Raw genomic sequence first — 17,036 nt, 5'->3', positions numbered from 1 at the left:
ATTAAAATATAAAATGGTAACAAAGGTAAATTATTTATGTAAATAACTAATTATCTACACAAAATGTTCTTAGCTTATAAGGAAGCATGACAACAGTACATAGTTAGCAAACACTACCTGTTAAATTTACAAATTCTAAAACATAAAAAATGAAAACTAATGAAAGAATGAAATGGTAGCAAAGATAATTTATTTATTTAAACAAATAATTACAAGTACAAAATATTCTTAGCCTGAAAGGTAGCATAGCAGCAATATACAGTCAGTTTACCAAAGCCAAAAAAATAATGCACCAATTACATGTCATCAAAGTGTAACATTGCTAAAAACTTGCATTCAAACACAAAACACTGCACGAAAGGCAATAAATATAAAAAATTAATGCCAACAAAATACATCCTAAATGTGTAGGTAGAAGATATTACTAAGGACAGAATTTGATGACTGGGAACCATATTGTGATGGAGAAGAACCCTTATTTCTCATAACATACCAATTATACATTCGATTCAAACCTACTTTGACATTCCTCACATTTCACAACCATAATAAAAGTTTTAGTCAATATCAATCACAATGATAATTCAAATTCAATATAATTTAAAGTAAAGTAATGTAGCAGAATAGTATATGCAACCAGTTAATATCAAGTTTATATTGAACTATGAAGTTGTTCATAGTGTAAACACACATAGCAAGGGTTCATCACATTGCTAGTATTATTGTTATACTATTATTATTATTATTATTATTAAATTTTTAATATTAATTATTTCTTTAATTGTTGTATATAGGTTTGATTGCTTTTAACCATAAGATGATTATTGTGACTATTACTTCAACTATACGAAGTAAATTTAAGGAAACTCAACCATCATGAAAGAAGTTTTCTAAAATTCAACAAGATACGTGGTTTGATATATTTAAGGTAAACAAAATAATTCATTTCTTTTCATATAAAATTAAGTTTGAAACATTGATTGTCACATTAATAATTGGTCCATAATTTATGTCATGACTTTACTTCATTATTTTTTTAAGTTTAATGCATGTTCTTATCAAACTTCCTAAAAGTTATGATGAAAATAAGTTAGAAAGTGCCAAGTGAGAATCTAATATATAACTTTAGGTGTAATTAAATTTCAATTTTTTATGTTTTTTTAAGGATTGAAGTTTTCAAATGTCACTCTTGTTTAATTTAGAGAAGTTTTAGCTTTTATTCTGTTTACTTTGTTTTCCCTTAAAATTTCACTAAATTATTTTTGTTTAAAAGTACAATGTCTAATTTGTTAATAATTTTTACTTATTTTGTTAAAATTATTGTAATCAAAGTTTACATGGTCGCCTCAATATGAAGACATGGTAAAACATAATTTTGAGAAAATAGACTCATAAAAAATTACTCATATAATGCAAGAAATTAAAAAAAAAAAGGTAATAATCCAAGTTGGATTAGGGAGCTTGTGTAGACATAACTAAAGTCACATTGGGAGTCCTCAAGTTTTAAAGAAAATTTTGAGATAAAAAAAATCGTGAGTCTAACTACTATTTCTCTTCACATTATTAGTGAATCAATCCCTCACTATTTACATTGGAAGAGAATGATATAATTATTGTACTACTATATATATTTTATTTATAAAATTAGCGGATACTAAACTTTTTATCAATTATAGAAGGAAGAGAAATGGATGAATCAATCACTGGTTGATATTTATTTTCGTACTCATGAAAAAAATATCGTTGAGTGAATCCTTATGCGAAATCTGCTTATTTAAGTCTTATGTTACTATAACTTTTATTATTTTACTTTGAAGAGGATAATATTTATTTTTAACGTTATTTTACTTAGAAGAATAGTTTGATTATGGATTGGTTTGACTTTCTTCTACAACTTGTAATATATTATTGGGAGTCATTTTGATTAGAAATTTCTTCCTCAATTATTTAGAAATTATAGACCATTGTTTTTGTAGATACCTATTTAGCCCTCTTATATATGTATTTTTTAAATATTATGTATGTGGGTATGTTAAGCATGACAAAGTATATAGATGAGAAAGTAGAACTAGCAACCTATAACACTATTTTTTATTAAAAATATCTCTAATTTTTTTCTTTTTTATTAATGTCACTATAATATTAGTATAAGATAAGGATTATATGCTGCTTAAGCTTTCTTACCAAATATAGTTTAGTGGTTGATAGACTATCGTACTTCTCTTGCTTGCATCAATATGTTTTTATAATCCTTTAATAAATTAGTGACAAGTTGATGCTATTATCATTTACTAAAACTTTCTAATTGCCTTATGAAATGAGGAATTATTCAGGTTTTTAGCTCACTCTTTATACAACATGAAATTTACTTCCTTTTTTTCCTTTTACTTTTGTTATTAGCATATAGTTGAGATTGGAAATAAAGCTTTATAACTTTAAATTATACATACATGTATCAATATCAATTCACTTTTGTTATTTGAATCATTTAAAAAAAAAGTTTTGAATATTTTACGTGAAAATTATCTAAAAATGTTCGTTGCCTTTACCTTATAAACTTATTCATGAAAATTATCATTGTTAAAAGGTGTAATGAATTATCACCTTTGCACAATTTTTTCAACGATTTAAGTTCTTATATTTAATTCATAATTGCAAACCATAAAACTCACATTATGTTAGCATATGCTTTACTTTGTTATTTGTACTAATTGATTATGTATATGTGTATATATTGACCTTGTGTTCATAGATAGATTATGATAATTATTTATGTTTAGTGTGTCTAAAATAATTTAAATTTATTTTATTCAATTATTTCATAAATTGATCAATCCATTTTGCTTACCTTATGATCAAATGCAAGTTTTGAAATTTCAAAATTAAGTGGACCTTAATTTAGTGAAGTAAACTTTGTTGCTACTGTGTTGTGGTCTATTATTTCTTATATCCTTTACTTGTATAATAGATTTTTCAAATATGATGGCTAATTTCAAACTTTGATTTATTTTTATTCCAATTTGATACAGAAAAAGTTTAAACAAAAGAGATTTGAATTATCATCTCAACATTCATCCTTGAGAGAGAATAATAGAGGTGGTAGTGAATAATTAATAGGCATGCAACCTAAATAAACTCAATTGGGAGAAAGAAGAAAATAAAAATCTTTGGTATTGAATCTATAAGTAAGATTTTAGTTGTATCTTTAAGTCAACCAACAAATCTAGAGGATGTTGAAGTAATTAGAAGTCAAGTTAAAGCTTTAAATGAGTCACTACAAATGAAAGAACAATAAAATTTAGAGATAAAAAAAGAGTTGAATAAAACTAGATAAATGAGGAAGGAGTTAAGTGATACTAAAAATTAATTAGTAACTTTAATGCAATATTTATGATTTAATTATAATAGTAAAGATAACAATAATTATTATAATAATATTTAATTATAATGATTATGATAGCATTAAGGGTTATATTTGATATGACACATAATTATAATTTTTTCTATTTCTATAACCTCAACAGCTACTCTTTTCCCATCCTATAAAACATAATCAAAATGACAAATCCTAAAGAACTGTAACATGAAACTACAAAACAGTCAAAAGATGACAGCAAAGAAAATGCCAGGCATAAATGAAGCATGATTGAAAATTCCCAGGTTATCATCGAACGGTGCTCCTTCTACGTATGGACCCAACGGGTGACATTTTGTCTCATATGGGTTGGACTCTTCTGAGCCGTTGGGCCCAACAAGAAAATTACACTGCCCATTTGATGTTACGTGCGTCACACGCAAACCATTGTGACGCCACCAAATATTTTATTAATTGTTATTGATCAACGCTGCATAACCGTAAGCAACCGCATCAATGAATCACATGATTTATCAGAACTTATTTTAATTTCGTATTTTTTTGCTAAATAATGCTTGTTTAAAAATTATTAACTAAAAAGTTACTTTTTAATTCGCTATCTAATTAAGAGATAAGATGGATAGAAAAGTAAAATTGAATGCTTCCGCTGGTATTGGCCGTGACCTATCCATTGATTATGACATTTGAGTTTTCAGTTGACTTTGAGTACATTTTGATATATAATTTAATTAAGTGTTTCTTCGATTAAAAAAATTATATGTTAAATTTAATCATAAAATTTATTAAAATAAATTATGCTAAATACTTTTAAAAATAAATTTTAAAAATTACTAAAATTATGAGTTGTTTTTATAGGCTACTCTGTTCTTATGTCGTGTTTTACTGTTTTGCATCAAAAGATGAAGAAACCAAACCATGCTCCAAACAAACTCTCACGTTGAAATGTAGAGAGAGAGAGAGAGCACAGAGTGGACCTTTTTGTTTGTGTGACAAGGTAGGCTCCACTAACTGTGCACCATTTTGACCGTTTCCCGTTTTTCCCCCTCTGCTAAATTTAGCTGCAACTTTTTCCTCCCTGAATTTATTTTTGCAGAATCTAATTTTAATTTTCATGGTGTTTCCTCCTCAATAATTTTCAGTGATCATTAATATCTGCTAACTTTCAATCACCAGTTTCGTTTCTGCTTAATCAGGGTACGTTCCTCTCTCGTTATCTTTTGTTTCCGCTTCCTTTGTTCTTCTTGCTTTTTCAACGCACCATCTTAATTGCTTAATTTCTTTTGTTCCTTCTGCTTTCAATTCCTCCTTGTACCTTCAATTCCTCTCCATATCCACTCTTTGCATGTCCATGTAATAAATTTTTTCATTATTATAAAGTCCTATATAAAAAAATAATGCAGAGTTTGGATTAGTATTTTTGAATTGTAGCTGGGGCTGGATATAATTATTTACCATATGCTTGCCTAAAAGCCTGCATTTTATAGGAGAGGAAACAAAGCTTAGGAATATATGATATCAATTGCCTTTGACAACTGCCATATTTGGACTTTTCCATAAGGTTTTGTTTTTCTTTTTCTTCCTTGTATATACATATATCAGAAGAATTCTCAACAACCCAGTTAAGAATTGGGGAAATTTCGTCCAGTCGACGGATTTGGTTGGAACCTACAGACATGTCCACATGTTACCTAGTATGGTTAACAATTGAAAGCTGACATATTTGTCTTCAAAAAGTTTAGCCAGTACAGATGGTGTAATGAATATGTGTGAATTGTTTTAGGTAGGAAAGAGTTAACCTGGCTTTCAATATAAAGATTTGAACTTGCTTTTGTATCAGATGCATGGTATTTATTTTCATGTACCTAGATATTCTGTCTTCTCATTTTGTCTTCGTGATCGTAATTTTTATTTGAATGCAAATGTGTATGCAGAGGGAAGAACTATAGTTTTTCATGTATCATAAGTTTCTGCATTTCTTTCATTAATTGATGTTCAAGCCCTTTGTAGACTTAAGTAACTTTAGAAGTTCAGTTCTTGATGGTTGCAACGTATATTAGAATAACTTTATTCAAATTCATGCCGCTGTATAACAAATTACTGTAACTTTAGGATGTTTGGTTTTATGTTTGTCGTTTTTTTTTTTTTGGGGGGGGGGGGGGTTGTAATTAGAATTCTTCATAAAGAACTTTCAATCTGTCCTCTGAAGAATGTCAAAGTGAAAACATAATAAAGAGCATTATTTAGTGTTTCAGGCTTAAACCTTGATCAAATATCAGTTAACTTCCCAATAGATACAACGAGGGGCCGAAAAATGATTATATATGGAAATCAATTATCATTTTGCTGTTTGTTATAGTTTTCAGTTGTTTGAAACTTCTACATAGTTATATTTTATTTCTAATTCTAATTGAATTCACTGTACAGGAAAAAACAGCTTTCGATTTTTCACTGATTCATTTTCTTTATTTCTTGACCTTTTAGGTACCTTTGGCACTTCTAATTGCTGGTTACAAATGGAGGATGTAGAAGACAAGTCACCTTCAGAATCCTCTTCAAGAAGTGCTGAAAGGAAGCCACTGGCAGAAACTGCTGAAGAAAATACTGAACTGATAAACCAACCCAATAATCAGTCTTCCATTGAAGCTCCCATCAACCAACTTGTTAATAATAGTAGAGTGGAGTCAGGCTCTCATTTGCCACTGACTGAGTTTTCTGAATCAGCAGTGTCCTTAAGTGCTTCTGATGGTCAAACTGTAGGACAAGATGAATATCTTACCACAGAAAATTCAGCTTCAATCCCAAACGTTGCAGTTCTTCTAACAGAAGAAAACAACCAGGGAGCCATGTCTGCAGATTCTAAACCTGGAGCTTTAGAAGAAGAAATCTTTAACAGACAGCAAGAAGATAGCTGTGACGTTGATAATTCAATGAAACACTCAACTTCCTCTTCTGAAACAAAAGAGTTGGAAACTGATGATCCCCAAGAACTAATAGTAGACCCACCACTACCCAAGGCTACTGATGTTCCAATAGATAATTTAGATTCAACCCCAAATTTTACAGTTCATGTTACAGAACAAAGCAACCAGGGAGCCGAGTCTGCAGATTCTGAACCTGGAGCTTTAGAAGATATCTCAATCAGGCAGCAGGATGGTGGTTCTACTGTTACTGGTGGCAGTGATGTTGATGATCAGATGAAACTCTTGCCTTCCTCTTCTGAAACAAAACAGTTGCCAAATGACCACAAAGAAGTAAAAACAGATCAGCCTCAAGCCAAGATTACAAATGTTGCTGTGGGAGATGTCGACTCACTAATAAATGCCAAGCAGATTGCTGCAAGAGGCCTTATTGATACAGCAGCTCCTTTTGAATCTGTCAAGGAAGCTGTTTCCAAGTTTGGAGGAATTGTGGACTGGAAGGCTCATAGAATCCAGACCGTGGAGGTATATATGTCTTGCATTTATTTTTCCACAGAGAATTCTTTTGGATGTTCTGAATGCTTCTTTCTTAGGGATAAGCCAAATGTGCATTAGAAGATAGGATATGAAGAAAAATGCTGAGATATGAGCAAAAGCGATGAGAACAACAGCTTTCATTATTGTTTTGATAATTAATTTGAGTTATAGAAGATAAGAAAGAACAACCAACACTGAAAGCTTGCTTTGATGGCTGTTTTCATGTCAATGTATATTATAATAATGTGAAATTTATTATCTGCTGAGTCAAGCCACATCTTCAAAGGGGTAATCATACCTTTACATGAAAGGGCATGTACACATATATTAGAAAAGTTGGAATTATTTCCTGTATATTTTCTTTTCTCTCAATTCTAGTTGTGTGGCATGTGCAGAAACTTACCTTAAAAAAATATTGTTGAATCTCCACAACTTACTATCCTGGCATTTTGTTGCTAGACTACATTTTATGCATAACTTGTCCCATTGTTCTTGATTAATATTTTCCTATAAACTCTTTTGGCAAGGAGCATAGTGTATTATATATCTCATTTTTGTTAAAATATTATAATAAAGTTAATTTTTTGAATGTTATTTACAAGGAAACTATGAAATGTGTGATTCTGGAAGTTAAATAATTTTGCTTCAACTATAAAGCAGTTGCTGCACGGAGATACATTTTATAGAATTGCATCTTATGATAAATTATTTGTACTAATGACTATGGTAGCATTTTCTGCTGGAATTGCAATTAACTTCAGTTTTTTATCTGAATAAACAGAGACGAAAGCTTGTAGAACAAGAACTTGAAAAGGCACAGCAAGAGATCCCAGAGTACAAAAAAAGGTCAGTGGCTGCTGAACAAGCCAAAGTCCAAGTACTACAGGAGCTGGACAGCACTAAGAGGCTTATAGAAGAACTAAAACTTAATCTAGAGAGGGCACAGACAGAAGAGCGTCAGGCAAGACAAGACTCAGAACTTGCAAAGCTCAGAGTGGAAGAGATGGAGCAGGGTATTGCAGATGATTCTAGCGTTGCAGCCAAGGCACAACTTGAGGTTGCCAAAGCCAGGTATACAGCTGCTATTACAGAGTTAGCTTCTGTGAAGGAGGAATTGGAAGCATTGCGTAAGGAGTATGCATCCTTAGTTGTTGAAAAAGATGAAGCTGTTATGAAAGCTGACAAATCTGTTGCTTCATCAAAGCAAGTAGAGAAGACAGTGGAAGACTTGACTATTGAGCTAATTGCTACCAAGGAGTCTTTGGAATCTGCACATGCTGCTCACTTGGAGGCAGAGGAACACAGGATAGGAACAGTCATGGCAAGAGATCAAGATTCTCTCAATTGGGAGAAGGAACTTAAACAGGCAGAAGAAGAACTCCATAGACTCAACCAGAAAATTTTGTCTGCTAAGGATCTCAAATCAAAACTGAACACAGCCTCTTCTTTGCTGCTTGATTTGAAAGCTGAATTAAACGCTTATATGGAATCGAAGTCTGACCATGAAGGTGATAAAGGAGGTATAGAAGAACCAAAGAAAAAGACACACAATCAAATACAAGAAGCAGTTGAATCAGCCAAAACGGAACTTGAGGAAGTAAAGCTCAACATAGAGAAAGCAACTACTGAGGTAAATTACTTAAAGGTGGCTGCAACATCATTAAAATCAGAACTTGAACAAGAGAAATCATCTCTTGCCTCCATCAGGCAAAGAGAGGGAATGGCCTCCGTTACAGTTGCATCTCTTGAAGCTGAACTAGACAACACTAGATCAGAAACAGTTTTGGTTCAGATGAAGGAAAAAGAAGGCAGAGAGAGAATTGTTGAGCTACCAAAGAAACTACAGCAAGCAGCTGAAGAGGCTAATCAGGCCAACTTGCTTGCTCAAGCAGCACGTGAAGAGCTGCGGAGAATAAAGGAGGAGGTGGAGCAAGCCAAGGCTGGGGCCAGTACAATGCAAAGTAGATTACTTGCAACTCAGAAGGAAATAGAGGCTGCTAGGGCGTCTGAAAGGTTGGCAATAGCAGCAATTAATGCATTGCAAGAGAGTGAATTAGCTAGGAACAACAATGAAGTGGATTCATCCTCTGGAGTGACACTTACAGTGGAAGAGTACTATAATCTCAGTAAGCAAGCCCACGATGCAGAAGAGCAAGCCAATATGAGGGTTGCAGCTGCTAATTCTGAAATTGATATGGCTAAGGATTCTGAATTGAAAACCTTGAAGAAGTTGAATGATGTGAATAGAGAGATGGCTTCTAGAAGGGAATCTCTGAAGATTGCAATGGATAAAGCTGAAAAGGCAAGGGAAGGAAAATTAGGTGTAGAACATGAATTAAGAAAATGGAGGGCTGTGCATGAGCAACAACGAAAGGCTGGCGAATTAGGCCAAGGAGTGATAAAGCAGAATAGAAGTCCCGGGGTTAGTTTTGAACGGCATAAGGAAGCAGATAACGTCAACCAAGCTCGTAGTGCATCTATTCCTGTACATTACTTTTCCAGTCCAAAGGCTTATGTCCATACAAACAGCAACAATGTATCATCCCCAGATACAAAAAACGGAAAGAAGAAAAAGAAGTCATTTTTCCCTCGGATTCTTATGTTCTTTGCAAGAAAAAAAACACATACAACTCATGCAGGGTAATCTCTATTGAAAATATTTGCATTGTTATGTTGCAGTTATCTGAGCATCTCATCCTTTTGGAGATTATTCAAAATAATACCATATTTGTACATCTGAGTGATTTCCGTATGTGTGGTTGATTGAATTATACTCCATCTCACTGAGAAGATTGTGAATGGTCTTCTACTCCGCACTTTATGAGGACAAAAAAATAAGTTGATCATCCTTGGTGAGAAAAGAATAAAAAATAGACGATTCTGTATTGTGCATAGGCTTCTGATAATATATTGAACCTCGACTTTTGTATAGATATGTGTCAGATTTGAACAATCAAATTTTGAGTTTGAGATTTGTAGTATTATGAATGGCATAGTGTTTGCATATTGGATAAACGTCATTTAGTTGAGTCAGTATAAATAAGAAGTTTCTAAATGGTTCCCAATATATGGAAAATTCCATACAAAGGCTAAAGTCACGGATCTTTAAAATAAAATTTGCAGAGTAAATGTTGAATCTTGAACCCTTGGTGGGTGTAGTTCCATTTGTTTCTAGCAGTTTCACAGGTATGGATCATTAGATCTTGCTGTAATCAGCAGTCAATTCAAGACTTTTGATTACCAAGAGTGCATTATTCAAAAGAATGTGTTGTAACATTGCTCTTTTAATAAAAAATAATAAATTTTCTTCATTTTTATTTTCACCTTAACGTCGACCAAGCAAGAGAAAGGTATATGAGATAAACAACTTAGTTCCTCTCTATATAGCCAAGAGAGTCCTAAGGTTCAGTTCTACCCTTTCTTTAATATAATATAGCCTTGGTCTCTGCTTTGGTCTTGTGTTTTCTCCTAGTCCGAACAAATGGCAAACGTTGTTGTTGTTATATTATTTTAAAAAAGGTGGATACAATTAGGTACACCGCTTAGTTCAATAAATAGTTTTCAATAAACATACTTGAACGAAGGATACAAATGATTTGGCTACCAGCCCTTTGTTAGTATATCATTCTTATTCATTTGTATATAGCCCACGAAGATTTATCTTATGCTCTTCTACAATTGGTATGTATATTATTCAAAGTCTTTATTTTATTTATTCTAGTAAAAGTAAAAATGCATGCCCAACTTAATATCTAGTATTGGTGCTTCACTTTCTTTCCCACACAGCATAGTCTTGTCCATTGGTAGCTACCTGGACATTGGGTGGAAGAAGGTTCCCAAGATCCGTTTTGGGTCCAATCTTGACAATGATCTTGTTGTCAATCTCAGCCATGTAGAGATCAGCTTCAGCTGCCATAATATTCACTGTGCTTGTGGCCGTAATTCCATTCCTCTTTCTTATTTCTGTCAATTTCTTTATCGGCTCCTTTAGTCCCCATTCGATGTAGTGATCGTAGAACTGCATGAACAAACAAAACACGCAACTATATATAATTTTCTCCACAAAAGTAAGGAACTGATTACTCAAGACTATGGTTATATTAGTTTTTGCAAATTTTAACTTTAGCCACTTTCATGCACAAACTATTTCACTCTAATTTTACTAAAACTAATATTGAATCTACAAGAAAATATTTTATTTGAGATTTTTTTTTACTCCAACTATCCATCCATAAATGCTTATAAGTCACTTATTTTTGGTAAATTATATATTTTATTACTTGTCCAATATTAATTTAGAATTTAGGTTTATTAATTTTATTGAATAACATAATATTCATTTTTATTAAATTCAATCAATAAGTTATATAACTAATTATGGTAGGTCTTTCTTTGACAAAATTTGTATTATTTTTTTCCTTATCTAACCATATTATATTACTCAATAATATGAAAAAAAAATTAAAGTTTTACAAACATTAAAAAAATTAACATGAATATTTTAAAAAATAAAAGGCTAAATGCATGTTTGGTATCACATTTTTTAACTATAAACTCATGTAATTCTAACACGGTTCAAAGAAACCTTTGAGGTTAAAATGCGCATACCAATGTTAATCTAAATATACCCTAAGTGTGTGTTAAAAAATTAATAAAATTATATCAAACTACGTTTTAATGTAAAAGTCCAAAACTTTTTATATAATTGGAAAGTAACTAAGTAGCCTTTACAAAGATGAAAACACTTACAATTGTGGGGTGACCAGGATGAGTGACGATGTAAACATAACCCAACATGACTTTATCATCAGGGAAAGGCCAAGTCCTCTGAGACCAAGTATCATGGTTGTCGACAAAAGTGACAGCATTGGAAGGCTTAACTCCAATCATACCCGGAGGCTTACCGTTAGCATCTTTCATCCTCCACAACTCACCTTGAACAGCAGCACCAAGAACCATCTTAGTAGTGAAATCAAAAGCCATGACACCACCACCAGCATTATCCACCCAATTGACCAAGGTTTCACGGTGCTTATCCTGGTCAGCCAAGGGCCTTCCATCTTGACCCATGAACACATTCTGATACAACTCTCCAACAGCAAAATCGGGTTTTGTTTGTTCCATGTAGATTTTGGTGAACCTAGGAGCATAACCGACAACCATGTCGAATCTCCAACCTGAAAACCCAACATCGGATTTCAACCAATTCATCCAATCAGAGAGCTCCTTTTGGACATTGGGATTGGTGTGATCGATGTCAGGGGCACCCCACCAGTCATCCCCTGTGTCGGGGTTCCCTGTGCCGTTGAATCTTGGATCGGTGCTGCAAATGTAGGACACGTCCCAGTCTAGGCGCGTGTCGGGTGTGCCACCTTCGAAGATGCTGAGTCCTCTGTTGTCTAACCTCTCTGCTGTTCTGTGGTTGATGACAATGTCTGAGATGGATTTCACTCCTCTCTCTCCAAATGCCGCAATCAGCGACTTCAGTTCCTCCTTGTTACCGTACTTTGACGTGTCTAGGTCGTATAGCCTTTTCGGCAAGTAACCTTCAAGTGACACCATACCAATGTTATTTTTGTTTGAAAAAAAAAAAGGGATAGATGATTTGAAATTTTGAATTGTAGTATGAACTCAATGCAATGTTCCCATATAAATCCAACCTTTTGAGGTGGGCTATAGTGGCTAACTCGAGTATTGGATTAGGTGATTAAATCAAAGTATTTTATAATAAGTTGTGTTGACCTTGACCAGGGTATCATTCACAACCGACTCATTGATTACCTTGAGGACCATCATCGTGCGAGTTAGAGGGAGGAGGAAGCCAAACATACTCAACCCCACCATCTGCAATGTCAGGAACCAACGTCTTCAGGAAGTTGTACCATCCTCCTGCTTTTTCACTTGATGCCCAATTGAACCCCTACAACACACGCATACTTTCTTCATGTTAGAACAACTATAACACATGCTTTTGTAGAGAGGCTGAAACATGGTGATACCTGAAATAGTATGGCAGAGGAAGAGAAAGAGGGATAAAGAGAAATGCAGAGGCAGAGGAAACAGAGTGATGCAAGAGACTTCATTTTGTGTTTTTGGGTTAGCGCCTTCTCACTCTGCCTTCTTATGGGCAAAGCAAGATCAGCTTCGCATTACGTGGACAACTATTTCAATGTTTGACTAGTAAACACACGGATCATACATCCCACTACACCCACTCTAATCAGATTCAAAGATTTATCCAAACAGGGGAACTTATATATGTACAAGGGAGTGTATCAGTACTTAATTATTATAATTTTTTTTAATAATTTAATCTTCAATACATTTTATATAATTCTGTAATTAGTTTAATTTTTAAATAGTCAAACCAATTGTTTCATAATTGATTTTTTTTCAAATTGAGTGTTTTAAAAATTGACTAATTAAAAAGAAGTGTGTTAAAAGAAATGAGCTCAAAGAATATATTGCTAGCATAAATAGTTCTTCAAAAAATATTTATTATCTTATTGTGATATTTTTTAATCGGTAACTATATTATTTATCTCATTTATTTTATTAGTTCTAATTAAAATATAAAAATTATTAATCTTAATGTTTAGTGTTTATTTTAAACACCTGTCACTAATAATAATAATAATAATACTATTATTATCATTAATTTATTAAAAATAATTTATTGCACTCTTATAATTTTATATGATAGATATATTATTTCTCAATAAAAATATATTACTTTTAAATAATCGAGGGATAATAAAAACCTTTATATATATATATATATATATATATATATATATATATATATATTATTTAATATTGTAAACATCAGAATAAATTAAAGTCACTAACGTGCGGATTATCATAATATTAATTACCTAGTACGCGTATAACTCTCATAAAATATTACTTATCCGTAATATCTCAACAAAAGTTAATCTATTAAAAAGTTAATAAATTAATTTGATTTCAATAATTTAGTAAATAATTTTGCATCTTAAAAATATTAAATAAAATATATTTTAATTTTATTTTATTATTTTAATTAATTTTAAAAAATTATTTTAAATTTATTTTAAGCCTAAACATTGGTTGGACTAACCCGTCTATACTTAAACAGGAATGCTCTTAGTCTGGTTTAATTTATCTTTAACATAAAATAAATTTCAACTGAAGATAAAATTAAAAAAAATAAGTGATTTAATCTAGTTTAATTGGAATATAATATTAAAATCAAACTGGTATTTTGTAATTGAGTTTGGATCGATGTTTTATTTATTTTAAATGACTTTTACTTTTTAAAATTTTATATTTTTATATAACTTTTAATCAACTAAAAAGTATTCTGAAAAGTAAGTGAGTTTGTCAAAAGATAAAAAAATAGAAAAGATAGATTATAATTAAAAGGGTAAAACTATAAAACAATAGTAAATTTGTAAATAAAAAAAAATTCAAATAACAGAAATAGAAGTTTAGAGTAGACTCAAAATAAAGTACAGTTTCTTTTATTTTTATTTTCATCAATTTTAAGTTTAATCAATTTTCATTTTTTGTAATCAGTTTAGCGATTTAAAATAATTTAGCTTATTTTTGTTTTCCCTGCTGCTGCACATAAATATAAAATGTAAGAGTAACATTATTTCCAAATTATAGAGAAAATTCAAATAAGTACATGTCCAATTGTCCTAATGATTGAATAACTAACCCATATTATGGTAGCTCTAGTGTGAAGTGATGATCAAGTCTTTGAATTTTACCAAACATAGCCAATCACGGCACAAATCGAAGAAATCCAGCTTTCAGAATCAGATACACAGCCCTAATATGACAATTATTAACCCACTAATAGTTTTCTGATGAATTTTATAGTTTAATAATAATTTAAAATATATTATATGATTATTTTAAACTTTATAAATTTTAAAAAATAAATATTAATGTCATTTTTAGTATTCAAATCTGACCCGATAATATTAGAACAAAACTAGGTCAACTAAATTTGTAAAAGAAATATATCAATTTAAATGTTTTGTATAACTAAATCATAAAATTTTAAAAAAATTATATAATTTAAAACAAATAATATCAATGTAAATATGATGTCTTAAAATTTTATTATAAATACAAACCTTCTTAAAAAAAATATGTTTAAAAAGGAAAAACAGCTGAACGGATTGAGATTTAACCTAAACCTATTTTCAAAGTAAATGTACCTAATTATAAAAATTCAAACTAAAAAATCAATGTTAGATTGAAACGGATTGCTGGAACAGGTATACCCTTGATAGGAAAGTTAAGTCGGCACTAAGAACTTTCAAAGTGTGACTAGTTATATATCGAACAATGGCCACTCTAATACTGTTGCTAAGGGGAGGCAATCAATGGAACTCTTCAAATATTTATATATCCTATTAGAGCTTTCTAAGCTACAACAGTAATATCCATTCATTTTTCTTTTTATTTATTTATTTATTATCTGTTTTTTTCCTATCAAATCATATTATCTATTATATTTTTTTCAGTTTCTATCTCTTTTCCAAGTATAAAATGTATGAGTAATTATTTCCAAGTTATAAAGAAAATTCAAAGAAATACATTATGACAGTTCTGGCGTGTAGGGGTGACGATGAAGTCTTTGAATTTATCCGAAAATAGGCAATGAAAGGCCAAACCAAAGAATTACAGATTTCAGAACCATGATGGGTTGGACATTCGAGGGAGTCACTTTTCAAACAAGGATCAAGTTAACAATCAAGGATATCAAGCCGCCAATGACTTGCTTTTTATGTCTACAGATCAAATGCACCATTTGAAACCTGTTGAGTGTTATAGTAGGAATCATAACCACCGAGTCACGTTCTGAATGATAAGAACTTGTAAAATATTCAGTAATAACAAAACTCATGTCACAATAGAGTTTATTCTACAGTGTCTTATTTGTGATATACCTGCATTTGAACTCCCTGTAAAAAGCCTATTTTGCATCACAAAGTATTGTAACTCTCGCATAATTCATACTAAGTTGAGTGTTGGAGAATACCTTTGTAGATACCCCCATCATCATTTATAATTTTGGTTTTCAATTTTTTTAACCAAAATTTATAAATTTAGTTCTTCATCAATTTTTTTACCTAAAATTTATAAATGAAATTATTCAAAATTTCACTTAAAATTAAAATCTTTTTGTAACTAATCTCATATATTATAAATTACTTTAAATTTTACCAATTTTTCATTAAATTATTTACTTCTAAAATTTTTAAATCATTTCATGATCCAATTTCACTGTAAACCCTTTAAAATTTTGAAAAAACAAATAAAAATTTAAAGGTTTTAAACAAGAAAATCGATGAGAAACTAGATTTGCATAAAGTTAAAAGTAAATATTTTTAAATAGCTCAAAAAAAATTTGAAGGATCAAAATCACAACTATCCCAAATTATATATATATATATATATATATATATATATATATAATTAAGTCTTAAAAAAATTTAAAATGAATCGTAAACAAAAACGTAACTATAGCTTTGGGTCAACAGGTCCAAAAAGTAACTTATCAATTAGGTGGTAGATATTTGGGCCGAGGCCCAAGAGAAAAAGAGGAACTGCAAAGACTTCATAAAACAGACTATTTAAGCCCCATAGTAGCAATCGGCGTGTAGAAGGAGAGATCGGCTCTTGACACTAACCTTGAAGCTATGACCAAAAAATATACTGATTTATATAAATAAGTAAAGAAAAATATAAAAAATATTTCAATAAAAATACAAAATAAAATGCATAAAATATAATAAAAGTTTTAATTTTGACGTGAATAACTTAATTTAAATATTTAAAAAATAAGAAAGACAAAAATTAGAAGATTAAAGTTACATGCATGTTAAAATGTATGCACTAAAATTGTAATTAAGCCAAAAATATATCATCATTAAAGCTTCCACGTGATCAAATTTTATCAATTCTTTTGGGTAAATTAAAAGGGGAGAGACTAGGAGTTTAACCAATCCGAACTTCGATAAGACTAGTTATTCTGCTAGAAAGAACATAATCCATATTCTAGAATGGCTTCCTAGGATTATTTGCTCTATGAAACTTGGGTTTAAAGGTTATTATGCTCTTTATATGATAATATTTATTTTTAGGTCTCCTATAAAAGAAGTAATGGCATCGTATTATTCGCTTAGCAGATATAAGGTTAAATCATG

General features: G+C 30.9%; 2 protein-coding genes across 3 annotated transcripts; one reads left to right on the top strand and one right to left on the bottom strand.

The window, feature by feature from the left end:
• The first annotated feature begins 4,257 nt into the window (after positions 1–4,257).
• Positions 4,258–10,133, top strand: LOC113846028 (protein WEAK CHLOROPLAST MOVEMENT UNDER BLUE LIGHT 1-like). Of its 2 annotated transcripts, none has more exons than XM_027473832.1 (4): positions 4,258–4,370; positions 4,516–4,570; positions 5,858–6,819; positions 7,613–10,133. In XM_027473832.1, the coding sequence occupies exons 3-4, from the start codon at positions 5,890–5,892 to the stop codon at positions 9,473–9,475; spliced, it is 2,793 nt and encodes a 930-aa protein (XP_027329633.1). In that variant the 5' UTR covers positions 4,258–4,370; positions 4,516–4,570; positions 5,858–5,889; the 3' UTR covers positions 9,476–10,133. The 2 variants fall into 2 exon arrangements, with proteins under 2 accessions (XP_027329633.1, XP_027329634.1); XM_027473833.1 differs by lacking the exon at positions 4,258–4,370 and adding an exon at positions 4,976–5,156 and having other exon boundaries at positions 4,387–4,570.
• Positions 10,134–10,380: 247 nt separating this feature from the next.
• On the bottom strand, positions 10,381–12,917 carry LOC113847757 (alpha-amylase-like). Its single transcript, XM_027477023.1, has 4 exons — positions 12,831–12,917; positions 12,613–12,751; positions 11,581–12,377; positions 10,381–10,849 (listed from the first exon to the last, which is right to left on the bottom strand). Exons 1-4 carry the CDS (start codon positions 12,912–12,914, stop codon positions 10,598–10,600), a joined length of 1,272 nt encoding a protein of 423 aa, XP_027332824.1. The 5' UTR covers positions 12,915–12,917; the 3' UTR covers positions 10,381–10,597.
• Positions 12,918–17,036: the final 4,119 nt, after the last annotated feature.

The sequence above is a fragment of the Abrus precatorius genome, unplaced genomic scaffold, assembly GCF_003935025.1.
Source record: "Abrus precatorius isolate BTA unplaced genomic scaffold, Abrus_2018 Scaffold8, whole genome shotgun sequence".
NCBI classification, from domain to species: Eukaryota; Viridiplantae; Streptophyta; class Magnoliopsida; order Fabales; family Fabaceae; genus Abrus; species Abrus precatorius.
The sequence above is the reverse complement of the archived record's forward strand: the minus strand, read 5'-3'. Positions and strand labels throughout refer to the sequence as shown.

Bases quoted from the DNA above. Each gene is read 5' to 3' on its own strand.
- LOC113847757 (XM_027477023.1), bottom strand. From the start codon at position 12,914: ATGAAGTCTCTTGCATCACTCTGTTTCCTCTGCCTCTGCATTTCTCTT. The intron at 12,752-12,830 runs GTATCACCATGT...CGTGTGTTGTAG, and splicing joins CCTCTGCCATACTATTTCAG to GGGTTCAATTGGGCATCAAG. The intron at 12,378-12,612 runs GTAATCAATGAG...TGTCACTTGAAG, and splicing joins GCACGATGATGGTCCTCAAG to GTTACTTGCCGAAAAGGCTA.
- LOC113846028 (XM_027473832.1), top strand. From the start codon at position 5,890: ATGGAGGATGTAGAAGACAAGTCACCTTCAGAATCCTCTTCAAGAAGT. The intron at 6,820-7,612 runs GTATATATGTCT...CTGAATAAACAG, and splicing joins ATAGAATCCAGACCGTGGAG to AGACGAAAGCTTGTAGAACA.